This window comes from Equus przewalskii, chromosome 2 (genome assembly GCF_037783145.1).
Source record: "Equus przewalskii isolate Varuska chromosome 2, EquPr2, whole genome shotgun sequence".
In the NCBI taxonomy this organism is placed as follows: domain Eukaryota; kingdom Metazoa; phylum Chordata; class Mammalia; order Perissodactyla; family Equidae; genus Equus; species Equus przewalskii.
The window spans coordinates 57,644,497-57,661,225 of NC_091832.1; the positions used below are offsets into that span (position 1 = coordinate 57,644,497).

At 37.9% G+C, this 16,729-nt stretch overlaps 1 protein-coding gene across 2 annotated transcripts in view; it reads left to right on the forward strand.

Annotated features, from left to right (window-relative positions):
- EXTL3 (exostosin like glycosyltransferase 3) overlaps positions 1-16,729 on the forward strand; it is a 41,329-nt gene that overhangs the window by 12,036 nt on the left and 12,564 nt on the right. The window contains exons 2-4 of one of the 2 annotated variants that reach the window (XM_070611376.1): positions 3,076-3,203; positions 10,455-10,599; positions 15,275-15,403. In XM_070611376.1, the coding sequence (XP_070467477.1) occupies positions 3,076-3,203; positions 10,455-10,599; positions 15,275-15,403 (402 nt within the window). The remainder of the gene's footprint in view (positions 1-3,075; positions 3,204-10,454; positions 10,600-15,274; positions 15,404-16,729) is intronic. The other variant, XR_011537701.1, reaches the window with a different exon arrangement.

Below are 16,729 nucleotides of genomic sequence, written 5' to 3' on the forward strand. Positions count from 1 at the left end.
AATTCTTCAGGCAGACTTACTGGCTATGGTTGTTTGTGAGCCAGCCACAGATAAGCTGTTGCAGTACTTGATGTTGTGTTTCTGTGAATCTTGCAAAACTTTTCTTTTATTCGGACGGCTGTTGCTTCAGTTCCCTAATCCTGAAAATCTTGCTGTCATCCCGAGAGGAGTTGTGCCAGGATGAGGAGAGGTAGTACGCACACTGTATTTCTGGAATCTATAATAGTTGTTCTTAATGGATTTGCCTCTTAATGGGCTTTTTAAACTTGCTCAAAAAACTGGATGTGAAATCTAGGCCAAAACACAGTTGATGTTCGGCCTTCAGCTCTGAGTCTTCCAAAGAACAAGTAGGTCCTTTTGATTTGATTTACTTTGTAAATTGTATCAAAAATTTCGGATAAGCTCTAGGTATCAAATCATGATCATTTTAGTTTTCCTCGTTTCTTATTTTTAGATTAAGCATTCAGTTGTTTATAGGATTAAGTTTGGCTAATAAACAACTTCAGATTTTCCACACAACTTGGTGCTCTGTTGATTTAGCAGAGAGGTTGCCTACTTACGTTCACACCTCTTGTACGTGGTGGAATTGGAATTTGAACTCAGGCTTGTCTGGTTGACTACAAATCCATGCTTTTTCCTCTGTTCTAGTGCCTCTCGAAATTCAGTGTCCATAGGAATCACCTGGGGATCTTGTGGGCGCGCAGGTTCTGACTTGGTAGGTTTGGGGTAGGCTTGCAGTTCTGCATTTGTAAGAGTCCCAGGTGAGGCCCTGGCTGCTGGTCTTGGGATCACACTTTGAGTACTAAAGCTCTGTGCTGTGATCCTGGATTACTAATTTTGCTGTAGATAATCCTGGTGATGAACCCACAAAATTGTTAATCTACAATAGAATATTCAAGACTTGGATTTTTCTATTATTTTTTTATTCATTGTAAGCTATGTGGATTTGCTACTAGATTGTAAGATGTGTGGATTCACTGCCAGAGTTGAAGGGCAGCTTTGTTCATCTGAACTGGCAGAGTTGCAGTTCTGTTTTAAGTGAATGCGAAGTGTGTTCAGAAAGTCAAATGAATGATCTGAGGGTAGTTTGTTGGGGGCATTTGAGTGAACAGCTACTATCCCGTTGATTCTAAGGTGGACATTATTTTACATTTTAATATATTTGAAATTGGGTATGTCTTAAGATAGATGGCTTTTTGCCACTGCTGAGGTTGGCATTTGGCTTCTTCTGCTTCTGGCCACTCTCCTACTCCCTGGGGATGGAGCCCGCAGCTAGTATGGTGAGTACTTGGCTGTCTCCCCCTCCTTCCTTCTCTCTTTTCCCTGACCCAGGCCTCAGTGCCTTTGCTCTGTCACTGCTCAATCTGACGTTGGGAGACCTAGGCTACAAGCTCAGGGATTTTTGTACTGGTCAAACATGCTGCAGGGCAAGATGGATTTCTATGTCTGTTGCTTGGCTCTGACATCTCTTCTCTGTAGTAGCAAATCTGTTCCAGATCCTTCCTTGTCTTGACTTGGGAGGAACTCCTCTGGGGCTGAGGTGAAGTCTTTAAAAGCTCTTTAAGTAAACGTTCTAAGTGATAAACTATTTCTTGTGCTCTTATTTGGCAGCATTTTTCTCTCTTGATGGTGTACACCATTTAATAATGCATTTTCTGTGGGGCTTTGGTTTGATTAGATTTATAAGTTTAACGTAAGTTTAGCAGAAAAAGACTGATTTGGAATTAGAAGGTACGAGTTAGAGTCTAGCTCTGCTGTTGCCAGTTGTCCGTGTATAAAGTGAGAGTTGGACCATATGATCTCCAAGGCTCTTCTAACTCTGAACTAATTGGATCCTTAGTGTGCTGGAATGAATTAATTGAGGTATGAGGATTCTGTTTCAGAACATAGAAGAAGTGATTAATTTTGACAAGGAGGGTAGTAAAAGGAGGCATCTGACCTGGGTCTCCAGGGGGAGAATAATTTTGGTAGAAGATTAGGAGAAAGACTGTTTTAAGAGGAAGAGGCAGTACTCATGAGTCATGGGAGTGAAACCATTCATAAACTTAGGCCCCGGATATAATTGCATTCATCATGCTAGGTAGAGGTCGTCCTCAGTACAACTAAAACGTTCTGTTGAAAGTGAGATGACCCTTCCTGGCTTTCTAGAAAGATGATTCCTCTAGAAGTTCTCTCTGTTTCTGGTTTTTGAGAATAAAATGATGGCTCCTTGTTAGTTGGATTAATTAGATATAGATACTGTACAAATCAAATGAGCTATCAAAGTACCAAGTATGGTCACCCTGTTTATCTGAGCATTAGGAGGCAAGGTGAGTAACAAAGCTACTACCTACATTGTAGTAAACTATTCTTATCTGAGACATGGTTTAAATAAATATTTTTATTGTAATGTAGTTCTGTTTGGGCACTAATCTTTGTTTTATGAAGAAACTATTGCTTTGTGTATATGGGTCACTTTGGATAGAGATTCTTTGTCTTGGGATTTGTTGTGGACACAGAAGCTGTTGGTACTAAATTGGGTATACTTTGAAAGAAAAAGCTTTTATATGTGTAGTCAGTGCTGCAGGTAGGAATTGCAAAAGTGAAATAATTAACCTCAACTGGATGGACTACTTTTTTTTTAATACCAAAAAAGGGCGTTAAAATTGGGAGTCAGAAGTGACCTAGACTCAAGGGATTTGACAGTTTGGTTTTAACGTTTACGAGCTGACTGGGGATCCCAGAGCTGGGACTCTCAGTTCTACTCTGCCACCTTGTGTTCTCCTGGGAAAGTTACTTTTAATTTCCCTAGACTGTGTTTATCACATATGTAAAATAATCCTCAGCGTTAGCTTCTTTCACAAGAAAATTAGTTAGCAAATGAATAAAGTTTAAAATGTGAAATCCTTATATATTTGCTGAATTATAAGGCAGTTTTTATTCCTGAAAGGCATGTGCTGGATTTTACAAGTGATATGTAACCAGGCAGAATTATTCAGTAAATTTAACTACAGTCTCCTTTGACCTAAAGGCAGTTTTGGTTTTGCGTTCTATAATGCAGCACTGATCGTTAGTGTTTCTCCTTCCTCCTTACAGGTGGTCCGTACTGAAAAGAACAGTTTGAACAATCGATTCTTACCCTGGAATGAAATTGAGACAGAGGCCATCCTGTCTATTGATGATGATGCTCACCTCCGCCATGATGAAATCATGTTTGGGTTTCGGTGAGGAGCTGATTTTCAATCAAGAAACAATTTAGTTTGCAAACGACAGAAAACCACCTGAAACCTGGATTAGGCAGCAAAATTAAATTACTATTCTTGGCTGATAGTAACCGAGAAATCCTGAGAGGTAGTGAGGGCTAACTTTTAAGATATAGCCGGATCCAGGGTCTTAGATGATGTTGGAGAGCTCCGTTTCTCTTCATCTCTAGATTCTGCTTTCCTCTGTGTTGCCTTTGTGCTCATACAGGCTCTCCTCTGTGCCTGAGGAGATGGCATTCTGTGATTGGCTAGACTGGGGTTACCTGCCCCTGGAGCTGCTAGTAGATCACCCTCCAACCGCAGACCACTTGGACTGAGAGTGAAGGCAAGGGGTAGTTTCCTAAAGGAAACTTGAGGTTTTTGTGTTTAGAGGAATGGAGAATAACTCCCAGGCTATCAGAAGCAAAATGTTGCGGTGTGTTGGGGCAGTGGAACAGTACCAGAACCTTAGGGCCTGAAAGATTTGGAGAAAGATGGGGTTGGAAGCAAAGATCCAAGAGGAGAAGGAGTGGGAGGAGGAAGAGGTGGTTATGATGATGCTAATGCATGACATTTGTTGAACCCATACTGTGTGCCTGACACTTGCTGAGCACTTTGGTTTGTCTCATTCATCCTCGTAAAATGTGATGATGTAAATTGTATATAGGAGTAAATTGAGATCCAAGAGAACAAAACCATGAAGCTAGAAAGTAGCTGGCAGAGCTGGAATTCAAATGCAGGTTTGCATGATCTAAAACTTCCACTCAACCTCTAAACTATACTCTTTTCCTGAATCTTAGTATTTCTTAGTTGGAGCTTAAATATCTCAGTCGAGAGAACATTATAGATAAGAGAATGCAGAACATCAGGGCTACTCAAAGTGTGTGATGGGCTGGTATGCTAGCCCATGGACAGTTTGTTATCTGTCCACAGTGAGGTAATTACGAAAATTGAGAGTAAGCATTTAGCAGCTTTTAAAGCAATTTGACATTTACTGTGACATCCAAGTGTGTGATCATTTTTCTTGCAGTTCATTTTTTGATGCAGTTCTTGTAATTCATTCATTCATACATCTTGCACTTCACTCGTTTAAGTGGTATACTTCAACCATATTCAACGGTTTTTAGTATATTTACAGTTGTACAGCTATCACCACAATCTATTTTAGAAATTTTCATTACCACCAAAGGAAACCCTGTCCCCATTAGCAGTCACTCCCCTTTTCCCTACAACCCCTCCAAGCTCTAGGCAATCATTAATCTACTTTGTGTCTCTATAAATTTGCCTATTGTGGACATTTCATATAAAATTTGTATCATATGTGCCCTTTTGTAACTGATTTCTTTCGCTTAACATAGTGTTTTTAAGGTTCATTCATCTTGTAGCAAGTGTCAGTACTTGATCCATTTCGTATGGATATACACATTTTGTTTATCCATTTATCCATTGATGGACATTTGGGTCATTTCTACTTCTTGGCTATTGTGAATAATGATGCTATGAGCATTCATGTACAAGTTTTTGTATGAACATTTTCTTTCTCTTGGATATATACCTCGGAGTGGAATTGTTGGATCATATGGTAACTCTTTGTATAACATTTTGAGGAGTGGCTAGACTGTTTTCCAAGGTGGCTGCACCATTTTATAGTGTCACCAGCAGTGTCTAAGGGTTCCAGTTTCTCCACATCCTGTCAATACTTATTTTCTGTTTTTTTTAATAGCCATCCTACTCTATGTGAAGTGTTATTTCAATATAGTTTTGATTTGCATTTCCCTAATGACTAATGATGTTGAGCATCTTTTCATGTACTTAGTGATCATTTGTATGTCTTCTTTGGAGAAATGTTTATTTAAGTCCTTTGACCATTGTTATTTGGGTTATTTGTCTTTTTATTATTGAGTTCTAGGAGTTCTTTATATATTCCAGATAGAAGTCCCTTATCAGAGATTTGATTTGCAAGTATTTTCTCCCATTCTGTGGGTTGTCTTTTAACTTTGTTGATGATATCCTTTGAAACACAAAAGTTTTTCATTTTGATGAAGTCCAATTTATATATATTTTCTTTGCTTACTTGTGCTTTTGGTATCCTATTCAAGAAACCATGCAATTCATTTTTATTGTATTTTACAAAAAGATTAAGCCACAATAAATTGGGGGAAAATTAGTTCTTTACCACAGATAGTTTGAGAAGCACTAGATTTCCTTGGAGATCTTGTTCGAATTAAGTATGGATCCAGGATGGAGAACTCTTTTTCTCTGTGCTTTTGTTCCATTCACTGAAAGCCTGACGTGTCCTGCCTAGCTTTCAAGCTTACTTTGGTTTATGTTGATAAGTGGAGAGGCTCAGATGAAAGGAGCAGCAATTTTATTGCTGCATTTGTCTTAAATCCATCTATAAAGAAATGATTTGATCTATTCCTGACAAATTAGAACATCTGTTTTTCCTCTCTCCCACCCAACCTCTCACATTTTCTTTGACGTCCTCCTACTATATTATTGAGGCAAGAGTCTGTTGTTAGCTGTGATAAAAATCTTGCTGAACTGGAATATCTTCCTTTTTTGTACATGATAATAAATAGCCAGCTCCCTCTACTTATTTTTATGAAAGGAAGAAAGCCATGTGATGATTCCAGAAATGATCTTTTGCCATTACAGTTGTCATTGTTTATCGTTATGATGGACCCTGGGCAGGAGGCGGTGTATTTCTGATACAGCATGATGCAGTCTAGAGCATGCTAAAGGCCTGGAAGCTGTGCCCAGAGTCATGGGATGATAACGGGAGAATTGCCGACCACCTCTAGATCCCAAGAATGATTTAGATGAGGGGTCTTGCTTTAATGAGTTTGAAGCTTATTAAGATACTTGGCATTTGCTGTCTTTTATGGCTCTTGATTTAGGAAGACTTGACCTTTCCATTTGTCAACAGATTTCCAAGTGGTGAAGGAATAATGGGAAGGCTTTTAAAATCTCTCTTAACAGTCATTGGAAATTTGAGGTTTAGCTTCTGGTTATGGAACTGGCGCATTATCTCTGGCTGCACATCCTAACCTTTTATGGCCCTCATTTCTCATTTGTTTGGGCATCCTTTGCTCTAAAAGCCTTCTCTCATTAATCTCCTCAATTTGTTTATTTCACCTGAGTGGGAATGAAACAGACTTAGTTTCAAAAGGAAAGGGCAGATATAACAAGATTCCTCCCTGTGGCAAAGGATAACATGGATCTTGGCTAACTTCAGCTGATGCAGCAAAGAAAGAGGCAGATATATTCTTAAGGGACTGATAAAGAGGACCTAAGAGAATTGAAAACATATGTCCATACGGAAAGCAGTGCATGAATGTTTATAGCAGCATTATTTATAATAGTCAACAAGTATAAACAACTGAAAACGATAAATATATAATTCTACTTAATGAGGTATCAAGAGTGTCAAATTCATAGAGATGGAAGGTAGAGTGGTGGTTACCACGGGCTGGAGGAAGGCAGGAATGGGGAGTTAGTGGTTAATGGGTACAGATTTTCAGTTTGGGAAGATGAAACAGTTCTGGAGATGAATGGTGGTAATGGTTGCACAACAATGTAAATGTACTTGTTGCCACTGAACTGTACACTTAAAAATGGCTAAAATTGTAATTTTTTTTTTTTGAGGAAGATCAGCCCTGAGCTAACTTCTGCCACCAGTCTTCCTCTTTTTGCTGAGGAAGAGTGGCCCTGAGCTAACATCTGTGCCCGTCTTCCTCTACTTTGTATGTGGGACGCCTGCTACAGCATGGCTTGACAAGCAGTGCATAGGCTGCATCCGGGATCCAAACTGGTGAACTCTGGGCCGCCAAAGCAGAACGTGCGAACTTAACCTCTAGTGCCACCCGGCTGGCCCCTAAAATTGTAAATTTTGTTACATATATTTTGCCACACACACACAAATCAGTTATCAAAGAAATAAAAAGTGTGAACAACCCAAATGTCCATCAACTGATGAATGGATAGACAAAATGTGATCTATCTATACAATGGAATATTATTTGGCAATAAAAGGAATGTAGTACTGATACATGCTACAACATGGATGAACCTTGAAAATGGGCTAAGTGAAAGAATCCAGTCACAAAATCCACATATCGTATGAATTTCTTTATGTGAAATGTCCACAACAGGCAAATCCATGCAGACAGAAAGTAGATTAGTGGTTGTCATGGGCTGGGGAGAGAGGGGAATGGGGAACGACTATTAATGGCTATGGGGTCTCCTTTGAGGTGATGAAAATGTTCTGAAATTAGGTAGTGGTAACGGTTGCACAGCTCTATGAATACACTAAAATTCAATGAACAGTACATTTTTAAATGAGTGAATTTTATGGTATGTGACTTATATCCCAAACTTTATTTTGAAAAAAGAAAAGGAGATAGTGTAAGTTTAAGAGGAGGTGTGGGATTGTGGACTGGAAGGTGGGTTTCTTGTCCTGTATCCTTTTTTTTGTCTGTTATTATGTCTGTTATCTTAGACCAGAACTTTTGAATGCCACCACTGGATCTGATGTTGATCTGTTTTTCTACACTTCATGGCTCTGCTTTATGAGTTTTCCTTTTCAAAGGGAGCTAAGAAATACCTTTTTCCTTTACCATGGTTTGGTATAGGTTCCTTAATATTTTATTTTGGAGAGGAGGAAAATGCTTACATATTGTTGTAATTTAAGAAACATGGGATTTGGAAAAGAAACTTGTTTTAGATAGGGAGCAAATTCTCACTTTATATTTTTTATACATTCTTTGATTATTAGTTGATTTTACACTTTGTTTTCCTATTGTGTTTCAAATCCTCTGCTTCTTAACAAACCAGACGAAAAAACATGGAAGTATAATCAACAAGGATAGGAATGTCTCTTTGTATGATAAAGTCCATATTATTTTAATGTACTGTAATATTTTCAATATTTACTGATCTTTATTCAAAACCATTCTGCCTAAGTTTTGCAGATCAGAAAATCAGTTTAAAATTAAACATTAATAGTAACATGACCTTTTGCTTCATTCAGGTAACTCATTAAAAAATTGTTTTGAGTTGCACAGACTTGCACAAAAATGTCATCTTTATTTAAAATAGATAGTATTTGGGCTGTCAATAGTTTTTTTTATTTTTATTTTTTTATTTAACTGACTCTGCTAACGTGGAAATGATGTGGTAAATGATGTGCCAAAGTTCATACCGTGAGAAGGTTGAACTGATGCACTTATTTCAAAGGTAATAGTATTTAAATTTGAAATGTTAACAGAAGACTATTACTCATGATTCAAATTCTTCAGTGGAATAGTGTCTTGATTTCGTTAGTTTTAAATTTGTTTTTAGTTGTTTGCGAAGTTGAAATTATCCAGTGAATTTTCTTTGTTTTTAAGTTTGAGCTATAAAATTACCTTTGGAACTTTTTTCCTAACATAATGTGTAGGTAATTAGAACATTAACACGTTTAAAGAATAATTCATTAAAGTTAAGGTATGCCAAAGCATGATCTATGATACGGCACATAGGTTAAAAATGTTTAGTGCAGCATAAGTTGGAATATAATGTTAAGGAATTGATTATGTGCCACACTTTTATATGTAAATTGGTAGCATTGTTTATAATTGATATTTTTAAATGCCTAACTTTCAAATATCCATTGAAACCATACTATCTAAAACTCTTGATGCATCGTCCCAGGAATTTATTTAAGCCTTTCTTTGAGTTTATCTTGTATCTGTGCTTCCACATTGATTTTCTTCCTTATTATTTAGTAGATAATAACACCCATCAACCAGTCGACCATCTCTTAGTTGACAGCCTTTAGCAAATTAGATATGTTACCTTTTGATATCATGTAGCAAATGAGACTCTGCCTTATATTGACTTAATCAGGCAGTTCAGATAACTGCAATACTCAGTTTCTCATTCTTTCTTCTGCTATTTCAGGACTAGTAGGAGCAATAGGCATTTGAAGAGAGAGTATTTTCAGGAGTAGTGATATAAAAATTGGATAGGCCAGTGGTATTTATTATCAATTCTTAACATCTGTAAATGTCAAATATATTATGGAAACATCTTAGACCTTTTTAGTTTAGTAATTTGGAGTCAATTTTAGGAGATCAATTAGGATAGAAGTAGGGATTTGGGTGGGAAGTATCAGAAAGCTCATCTAGAAGACTTATGTTGTGATAGAAGTTGTGGTTTCTCATCTATTGGACTAGATTTATTGCTTTCAAACTTAATAGGAGAGGGACTCTTTTGAAGTGAAATCTTATGTGTTTTACAAATTAAAGTTCCATGTAAGTGATGAGAGAGTTTCTCAGGCAGTTTGAATCTCCATTTGGGGGTGAGGTGGGGTGGGGAAGTGATGGTTCATTGTTTACGGACCTCCTGAAGTACTTCTTCAGGGCTGTAGTGTTCGTGGAGCATAAGTGCTGTCAGCTCTGTGACTTTAGCCTGTGAAGCTGGGTAACTGATTTTATTTGTTCTACCTTACTTATAAATTTGGGGATGATATGAAAGTTTACTCTGGTGACACATTCAATTCTCAGTTTGTTTTTTGAATTTCTGAAATCTTCAATTTGTATGTGGTCCTGCAGACCCATTCTTTTCATGGTGCAGGTTTATCCCTCAGCTCTGTTCAGATCAGGAGTTAAGTCTGCTGTACTCCAGATGACAGTCTTCTGTGTTTAGACCAGTGGTCTCTAAGCTTTTTTTGATGGTGTACCTCTCAGTAAAAGAAAAGTATGCAACATACATAAATTATATCCCAGTCCCACTGTACTAATATATCACGCTTACTAAAAACAAAACTTTTTAAAAGAAATTAAGATTAAAAGTAAATAGAAATAGAAATTGATATCTTCCTCCTGCTTCTTAGCAGATTGCTGTGCATACCCCACTTTGGAGACCCCTGACTTAGCTCCTTCCCATGTTACTCCAGGTTGTTCTTTCTGTAAGGGCTGGAGAGATGCAGCTGCCAGAAATTAGAGGAGCAATAAGCAGGGGCTTATTGAGGAACCTATATGTGATACTGTTTATTTGTTTTTATCCTGTGTGCGTTGTAATGGATTTTGTATTTAAAATTAAAAAAAGGAAAATGAAGTAACAGCCCAAGGGCCAGAGCCTGCAAGCTAGAGGCAATAATTAATTTAAACATTTAAATAATAAATTTAAACATTTCTGATAATCTTTGAGCTTTGTACTCAAATGTGTGCATATACTTGTGTTTTTGAGGGTGTGGAGAGAAGCACGGGACCGCATTGTGGGTTTTCCTGGCCGTTACCATGCATGGGACATCCCTCATCAGTCCTGGCTTTACAACTCCAACTACTCCTGTGAGCTGTCCATGGTGCTGACAGGTGCTGCCTTCTTTCACAAGGTAAGAAAAAGCTTGCTAAGAATGGCACGAACTTGGTAAGAGTTAAGCTTTGTGTGGTAGTGAAATGCTGCCCTAAAGTTAGCTCTGCTAATGCTTTTTATATGTTCCTGCTATGCCAGAAGTAAGTTATTTCTGTTTTTAAAGATAGTAATCCTGATGCTTAGAGCAACTCTGGAATAAAAAATCAGGATGAGGAGGCTGCCTGTACAATTGCACCTAGGCCATTAGAAAAATCAGTTCATCTTTCTGGACATTGGCTTTCCCTCTGTAAAACTGAGAGCACTGGGCTAAAATACCATCTGGTTTCAACATTCTCATCCCATATGTAGCCTGGCCAACAGAAGGCTGAACCTGGCATTCTTCTGACTGAGGCTAACCACCACTATCCCAAGCCCCACCATATCTATTGTAGTTCTTCAAGTTCTGTTTGATTCCTTAGAGCTTGTAACTTTCACCATGCCTGACATCTCAATTGTCATTGAATATCCAAACTGTAAACCCCTTCAGTTGTTACTCCTCTCATGTTATTGCTAAACTCTTCTGTTTTTTTGCTTCTGACTCATCTTCCCTTTATAGCATACTCGTCTGTTCTATAAAGTAGCAACTGGCCACATGTAGCTGTTGAGTACTTGAAAGATGACTGGTCAGTATTGAGATGTGCTGTAAGTGTGAAGTACACACCAGGTTTTGAAAACATAGCACGAAAGAAAGAATGTAAACTATCTCAACTTTTTTTAGTGATTGTATGCTATAATGCAATTATTTTGGATACACTGGGTTAAATAAAATATATTACTAATTAACTTTACTGTTTCTTTTTACTTTTTAAAAATGTGGCTACTAGAAAACTTAAAATGACGTGTGTGACTCATATTATATTTTCATTGGGTAGTGCCTTCCCTCCCAAGTCCTGCCCCTGGGCTGTGAAGAACCCCTAATCCCTATTCTGAGATGGCCAAATTGCCTACACCCCCTGCTTCACAAAAGACCTCTTCTATCTCCTTGACATGATTGAAACCTGACTTTCTCTGAGCACCATGCTTCCCTTTAGCTTGTTTCTGTATTTCTTCCAGGGACAATGATTGAGGCTACTAATTTTCCCAGATTTATACTTTGGATCAGGGAAGATGTAGAGAACCATTTTCATTGCTTACCAATGACATGTCTAGACATTTACTTCTCAACTTCTCAATTACTTCTCAACTGTCAGATAAAATCTCATTTGAGGCTCCTGCCATCTGTCTTGTTGCTGCCATCTATCACCTTCTAATCATTCCCTCATGGTAATCAAAGACCTTGGCACCTGGCCCCTCTTCCTGATCTCCACTGTAGGCCTTCTGTCTTTCCAGGCGACTTCATTACCCTCGTGGAAGACCCCTTCACCACACTGTCTTTCCCCTTAATGTTGAAACACCCAGGCTTCCAGCTTCCATCTAGTGCTCTTCTTTGTGTTTTCCCTAGACGTTCTCTCATACTCTCAAGATCTTGTGGCTTTTCTTTGCACCTACAAGCTGGTGATTCCTGTATCTCTATTCCAGCGTAGGTGTTTCCCTGAGATCTGTACTCGATGTGTATTTAATTGTTTTCAGGACATCCTCTCTATGTCCCTCAGATACTTCAAACTGAACTTTTCCCCTAAAAGCCCATCATCTCTCCCCCAACTCCCTCAAATCTTTTGTCCCTCATATATTCCATATCTTAGACGGTGGCGTTTGTAAGTGACCTCAAATAGAACCTTGAAAGTCATCTTACTAGGGACATTTTGAACCAGCCTAAGAAGCCATTAAACCTTCAGCATTTTTTTTGCCTTTTTGAAACTTAATGTGTGAGACTGGTATACTCATCCCATTCTTGACCCTTGCCCTTGTGCTTATTTTCCAAACTTGAGTGGGCGTTGGCTGGGGTAGGGATTGCAAGTAGAATTAGAGAGCATCTGGCTAAGCAACATACCTAACTAGGAGCCATTTATTTTCACACTGCTTCTCTGAGAAAGAGCCACTGATTTTTGCAGTGTCTGTTCACACCTTGAGACTTTACTTGTCTTCTGAAAAGTCTGCCTTCTCAAATTCTCTGATTGTTTTTTAAAAGTTACAATAGTCAGATCTCTTTCCTTTCAAGTAGTGAATAATTTACTTAATAAAACTTAGATTTTTTTCTGTTTGAAAATCTAGAGCAAAGGTTACAAACTAGCAGCTCTCAAGCCCTCTGTGGCTTACAGAAATGTGTGTTTAGCCTCCCAGTGCTATCTAGTACACTGCCAGGTTTTAAAAATCAGAGGATTTTACAAAAAGGTCTGGACCTCAATGAAAACAAAGATCAGGTTGTCCTGGGGCAGCATTCCTGCCTAGTACCAACTGGCTGGAGCTGCGCAGCCACTGCTCCCTGTAGATGGGCATGTGTGCGCTTATTGGTCCGACGACTATTTTATACGCTCATTCCTTTAAAATGTCACTTTTTTATTTACCTACTTGTTTGGTCCTTGAAAACAATTAAGTTGGTCATCCCTAATCTAGAGCAATCAAGGTTTTTGATTATAACTGCCTATAAATAAAAATTTTTGAACCTATATCTCACAAATATTTATATTTACTTATAGATCATATATATGTGTGTACTAATGTATGTATAGGAATTTTTATAAGGTTGAGATAAAAATGAAATAAAGTTTCAAAATAATATTCTCATTAAACTTACATTTTAGTGAAAGCAATATGATTGAATATACTTTACTGTTTTTAAAATCTTGATTTGACACTGCGTTATGGCAAGTCAGGTCAATTTCTAAATTAAGCATATTTATAATACTTGGTTCTAATCACTGTCCTTGGAAGAAATGCCTTATTGCTGTGCTTACTGTGTCATGTTACTCATCCACCAGTTTGGTAACATTTTGTTGCAGTTGGGTTAGAATTTTCATCTTCTATGATGCCATTCAATTTTTTTAGCAAACTAATGAGAAGGTGTTACATTTTCATGTTTTAGAGTAGGTTCTAAATTCATTGAAACTTTTCATTTAGAAGAATTTTAAACAAATTTTTCTGTTTTTAAAAATGTATAGATATGAAAGTTTTTATGGATTTTCATAAATGATTTTGGCATCAAAATCACAAAGTGGTGGAAATACTTCTAAAAATTTGTTTTAATAATGCTTTCTCTATATTTTTTAAAGGCTGTTCTTCCTTCTTGTTATGGTATTTTTCCCTTGATGAAGATATGGATTATGTTTAATTAATAAATATATTCTCATTAGCATACTGATGATAGCCACTGACCATTTAAAGAGTCAACAAACTTTAATCACCTTTTTGTAAAAGAAAAAACATATAATTCATCTTTTAAGTTCACTATCTCTTAAGTACTTTGCCACAAGATAACCAGCGAACCACTGTGTGCTATAAAAATTTTATGATCATTATTTTACTACATAGATTCTACTATTTAAGGTAATAAAATATATAAGTCATTTTTATTGGGCACCTCACCTCTTCATTCATCAGCTGCATATTGCAACACATCCCAGTTAACGTGTGTCCTGTTTTATAGCATTTGCCTATTTCTGCAGTATAAATATTCTTACTGTGACTGATTTCAAGTTATTGACATGAGTCACTGTACATGTAGTTGGGAAGAGATGGGTAATTGCACACTATTATATGTAGTATTTTCACTATACACATATGACAGACATGAATAATCTGAAGTTAACAGTAAAATGCCATAAACAATGATAATCTGTAACAAACTAATTAAGAAGTCATGAGCTTGAGATATTTATTGGTTTTTAATATAACTTATTAAAGTTTATGTAATTCTATTTTTAATAATGACTGTTTTTCATAACAAGCTCACAAAATTCCTACATAGTCTCAGAAAATTACTGAAAATTTAGTAGTTGACATTCATAGCAGGTGTGAGCCAGCTTCAGCACACCACTTTGTGGCCCTGGCAGGACATTGTAAGAACTTAGGCTTTTTTCCCCTCTGAGTGAAGTAGGGAGCCATTGAGTGGTTTGGAGTAAAGGAGTGACATGCTCAGTTGGACTTGTGTTTTAACATGATAACTCTGCTGTGCTGAAAATGGACTGTAGGGAAGAAAATATGGCAGCAGGGAGACTATCTTAAGAGATTACACAAAAAATCCAGGCAAGAGATGATGGTGGCTTAGAGCAAGGGGTAGCTAGTGGTGATGGTAAGAAGTGCTCAGATTCTAGAATCCTTAAGTGAGGCACTGAAGAACTGGATGTTTCATGGCTCAGTGACTTACTGAGGTCTTAGAAGATCACCAAGCTTTCCCCTCACTTGTCCCTTATTGCCATTGTCAGAGATAGAATGTTGTTCAGATGAACCAGTGTCTGAACTAATTTGGCAAATCTTTATATTGTTGCAAAATCACTGAGGCACCAAGGAGATGAAATGAAATTCTGATTCTCAAAGGGGCGATAATGGCAATTTGGATGGGATAATTCTTCATTGCAGAAGATCTGCCATGCAGGATGTTTAACATCCCTGGCCCCAACTCCCTAAATGCCAAGTGCTTCCCAGTGATTGCCACACCCAACCTCCGCCCCCTCCCCCCAATTTCCTAACAGCCCCTAGATCCATGCATATTTTTGCTAAAAGCCAGAAAGAACTGTGGCCTCTAACAGAATATGTGATTGTTTTTCTACCCCTGACAGTATTATGCCTACCTGTATTCTTACGTGATGCCCCAGGCCATCCGGGATATGGTGGATGAATACATCAACTGTGAGGACATTGCCATGAACTTCCTTGTCTCCCACATCACTCGGAAACCCCCCATCAAGGTGAGGGTCCCACTACTTATAGGACTGGGGGTGCATGCATATTTAATTCACTTATTTTTCAGTGGTGCAGTATGTAACTCACAATACCTCAGAGTCCTCATCTGTAAAATGGGGATAATGATACCACCAACCAAATAGGATGGGCTTAGGGTTAAGTGAGTTGTTAATACAGGGCCTCTTCACTCCTAATAGAATAGATAGAATTCAGAGGGTTTGGAACTTGGATGGGAAAAATGTTGCATCTTTAATTTTTACTAGTATCTTAATGGAATTTAGCATTGCCATTAGTTATGAAACAGGCTACAGTTCATAAGAGTATTTGCAGTAACTGTGATTTGTCACCAATAGAAGTCACAGGTATTTTCCTATCACATTACATTTGTTGCCACATCTCAAAGTATTATTTATGTTTATCACTGCTTTGAAATTATAGTAGTTAGTAACTTTCCCCTAAATCTTGTTACTTAATCGATTAATAAAAGAGCACGTACATTATTCTACTTCAGTGTAATTTGTTTCCTTTGTAATCTCATGTATTTTGTTTTATGCATTTAAAAACAGCCTGAGGAGGAGTCCACAGATTTCACCAGATTGCCAATCCAGAGCAGGGGGTGTCCATGGCACAAAAAGTCAAGAATTTTTTAGTTAATGCATATAAAGCTCTAAGAATAGTGCCTGGCACATAAGTAAGTACTATGTAAGGTATTTACTCAAAAACAAAAACAAAAGTACTCTCAGAATTCTAGAAATCTGTTTTTGTCTTTGAGTTGCTGAATAGATTTGACCAATTTCATACTAAGCACACAAAAAGACCAGTTCTATCACCCTTTACAGCATCATTGCAGGTTCATACAAGTGAAAGCTCTCGGGGCCAGCCTCGGGGCACAGCGGTTAAGTTCGCACATTCCGCTTCTTGGCAGCCTGGGGTTCGCTGGCTCGGATCCTGGCTGCGGACATGGCACCGCATATGACAAGCCATGCTGTGGTAGGCATCCCACATAGAAAGTAGAGGAAGATGGGCACGGATGTTAGCTCAGGGCCAGTCTTCCTCAGCAAAAAGAGGAGGATTGGCAGCAGATGTTAGCTCAGGGCTGATCTTCCTCAAAAAGAAAAAAAAAAATGGGAATCACTGCTTCAGTGAAAACATCAGTATAAAATAACTTTTAGTACCAAATGGAGTCACTTGCAGGTTAAGGAGCTTTCCCCTGAGGTTGGATGCTGGCATCTAGGATGAGGAGGAAGATTTTTAGGCACGGGGGGACAAAGGAGAATACTGGACACAGATGCTGCTTGATAATATCCTTCTCTGAATTCTTGACAACCATC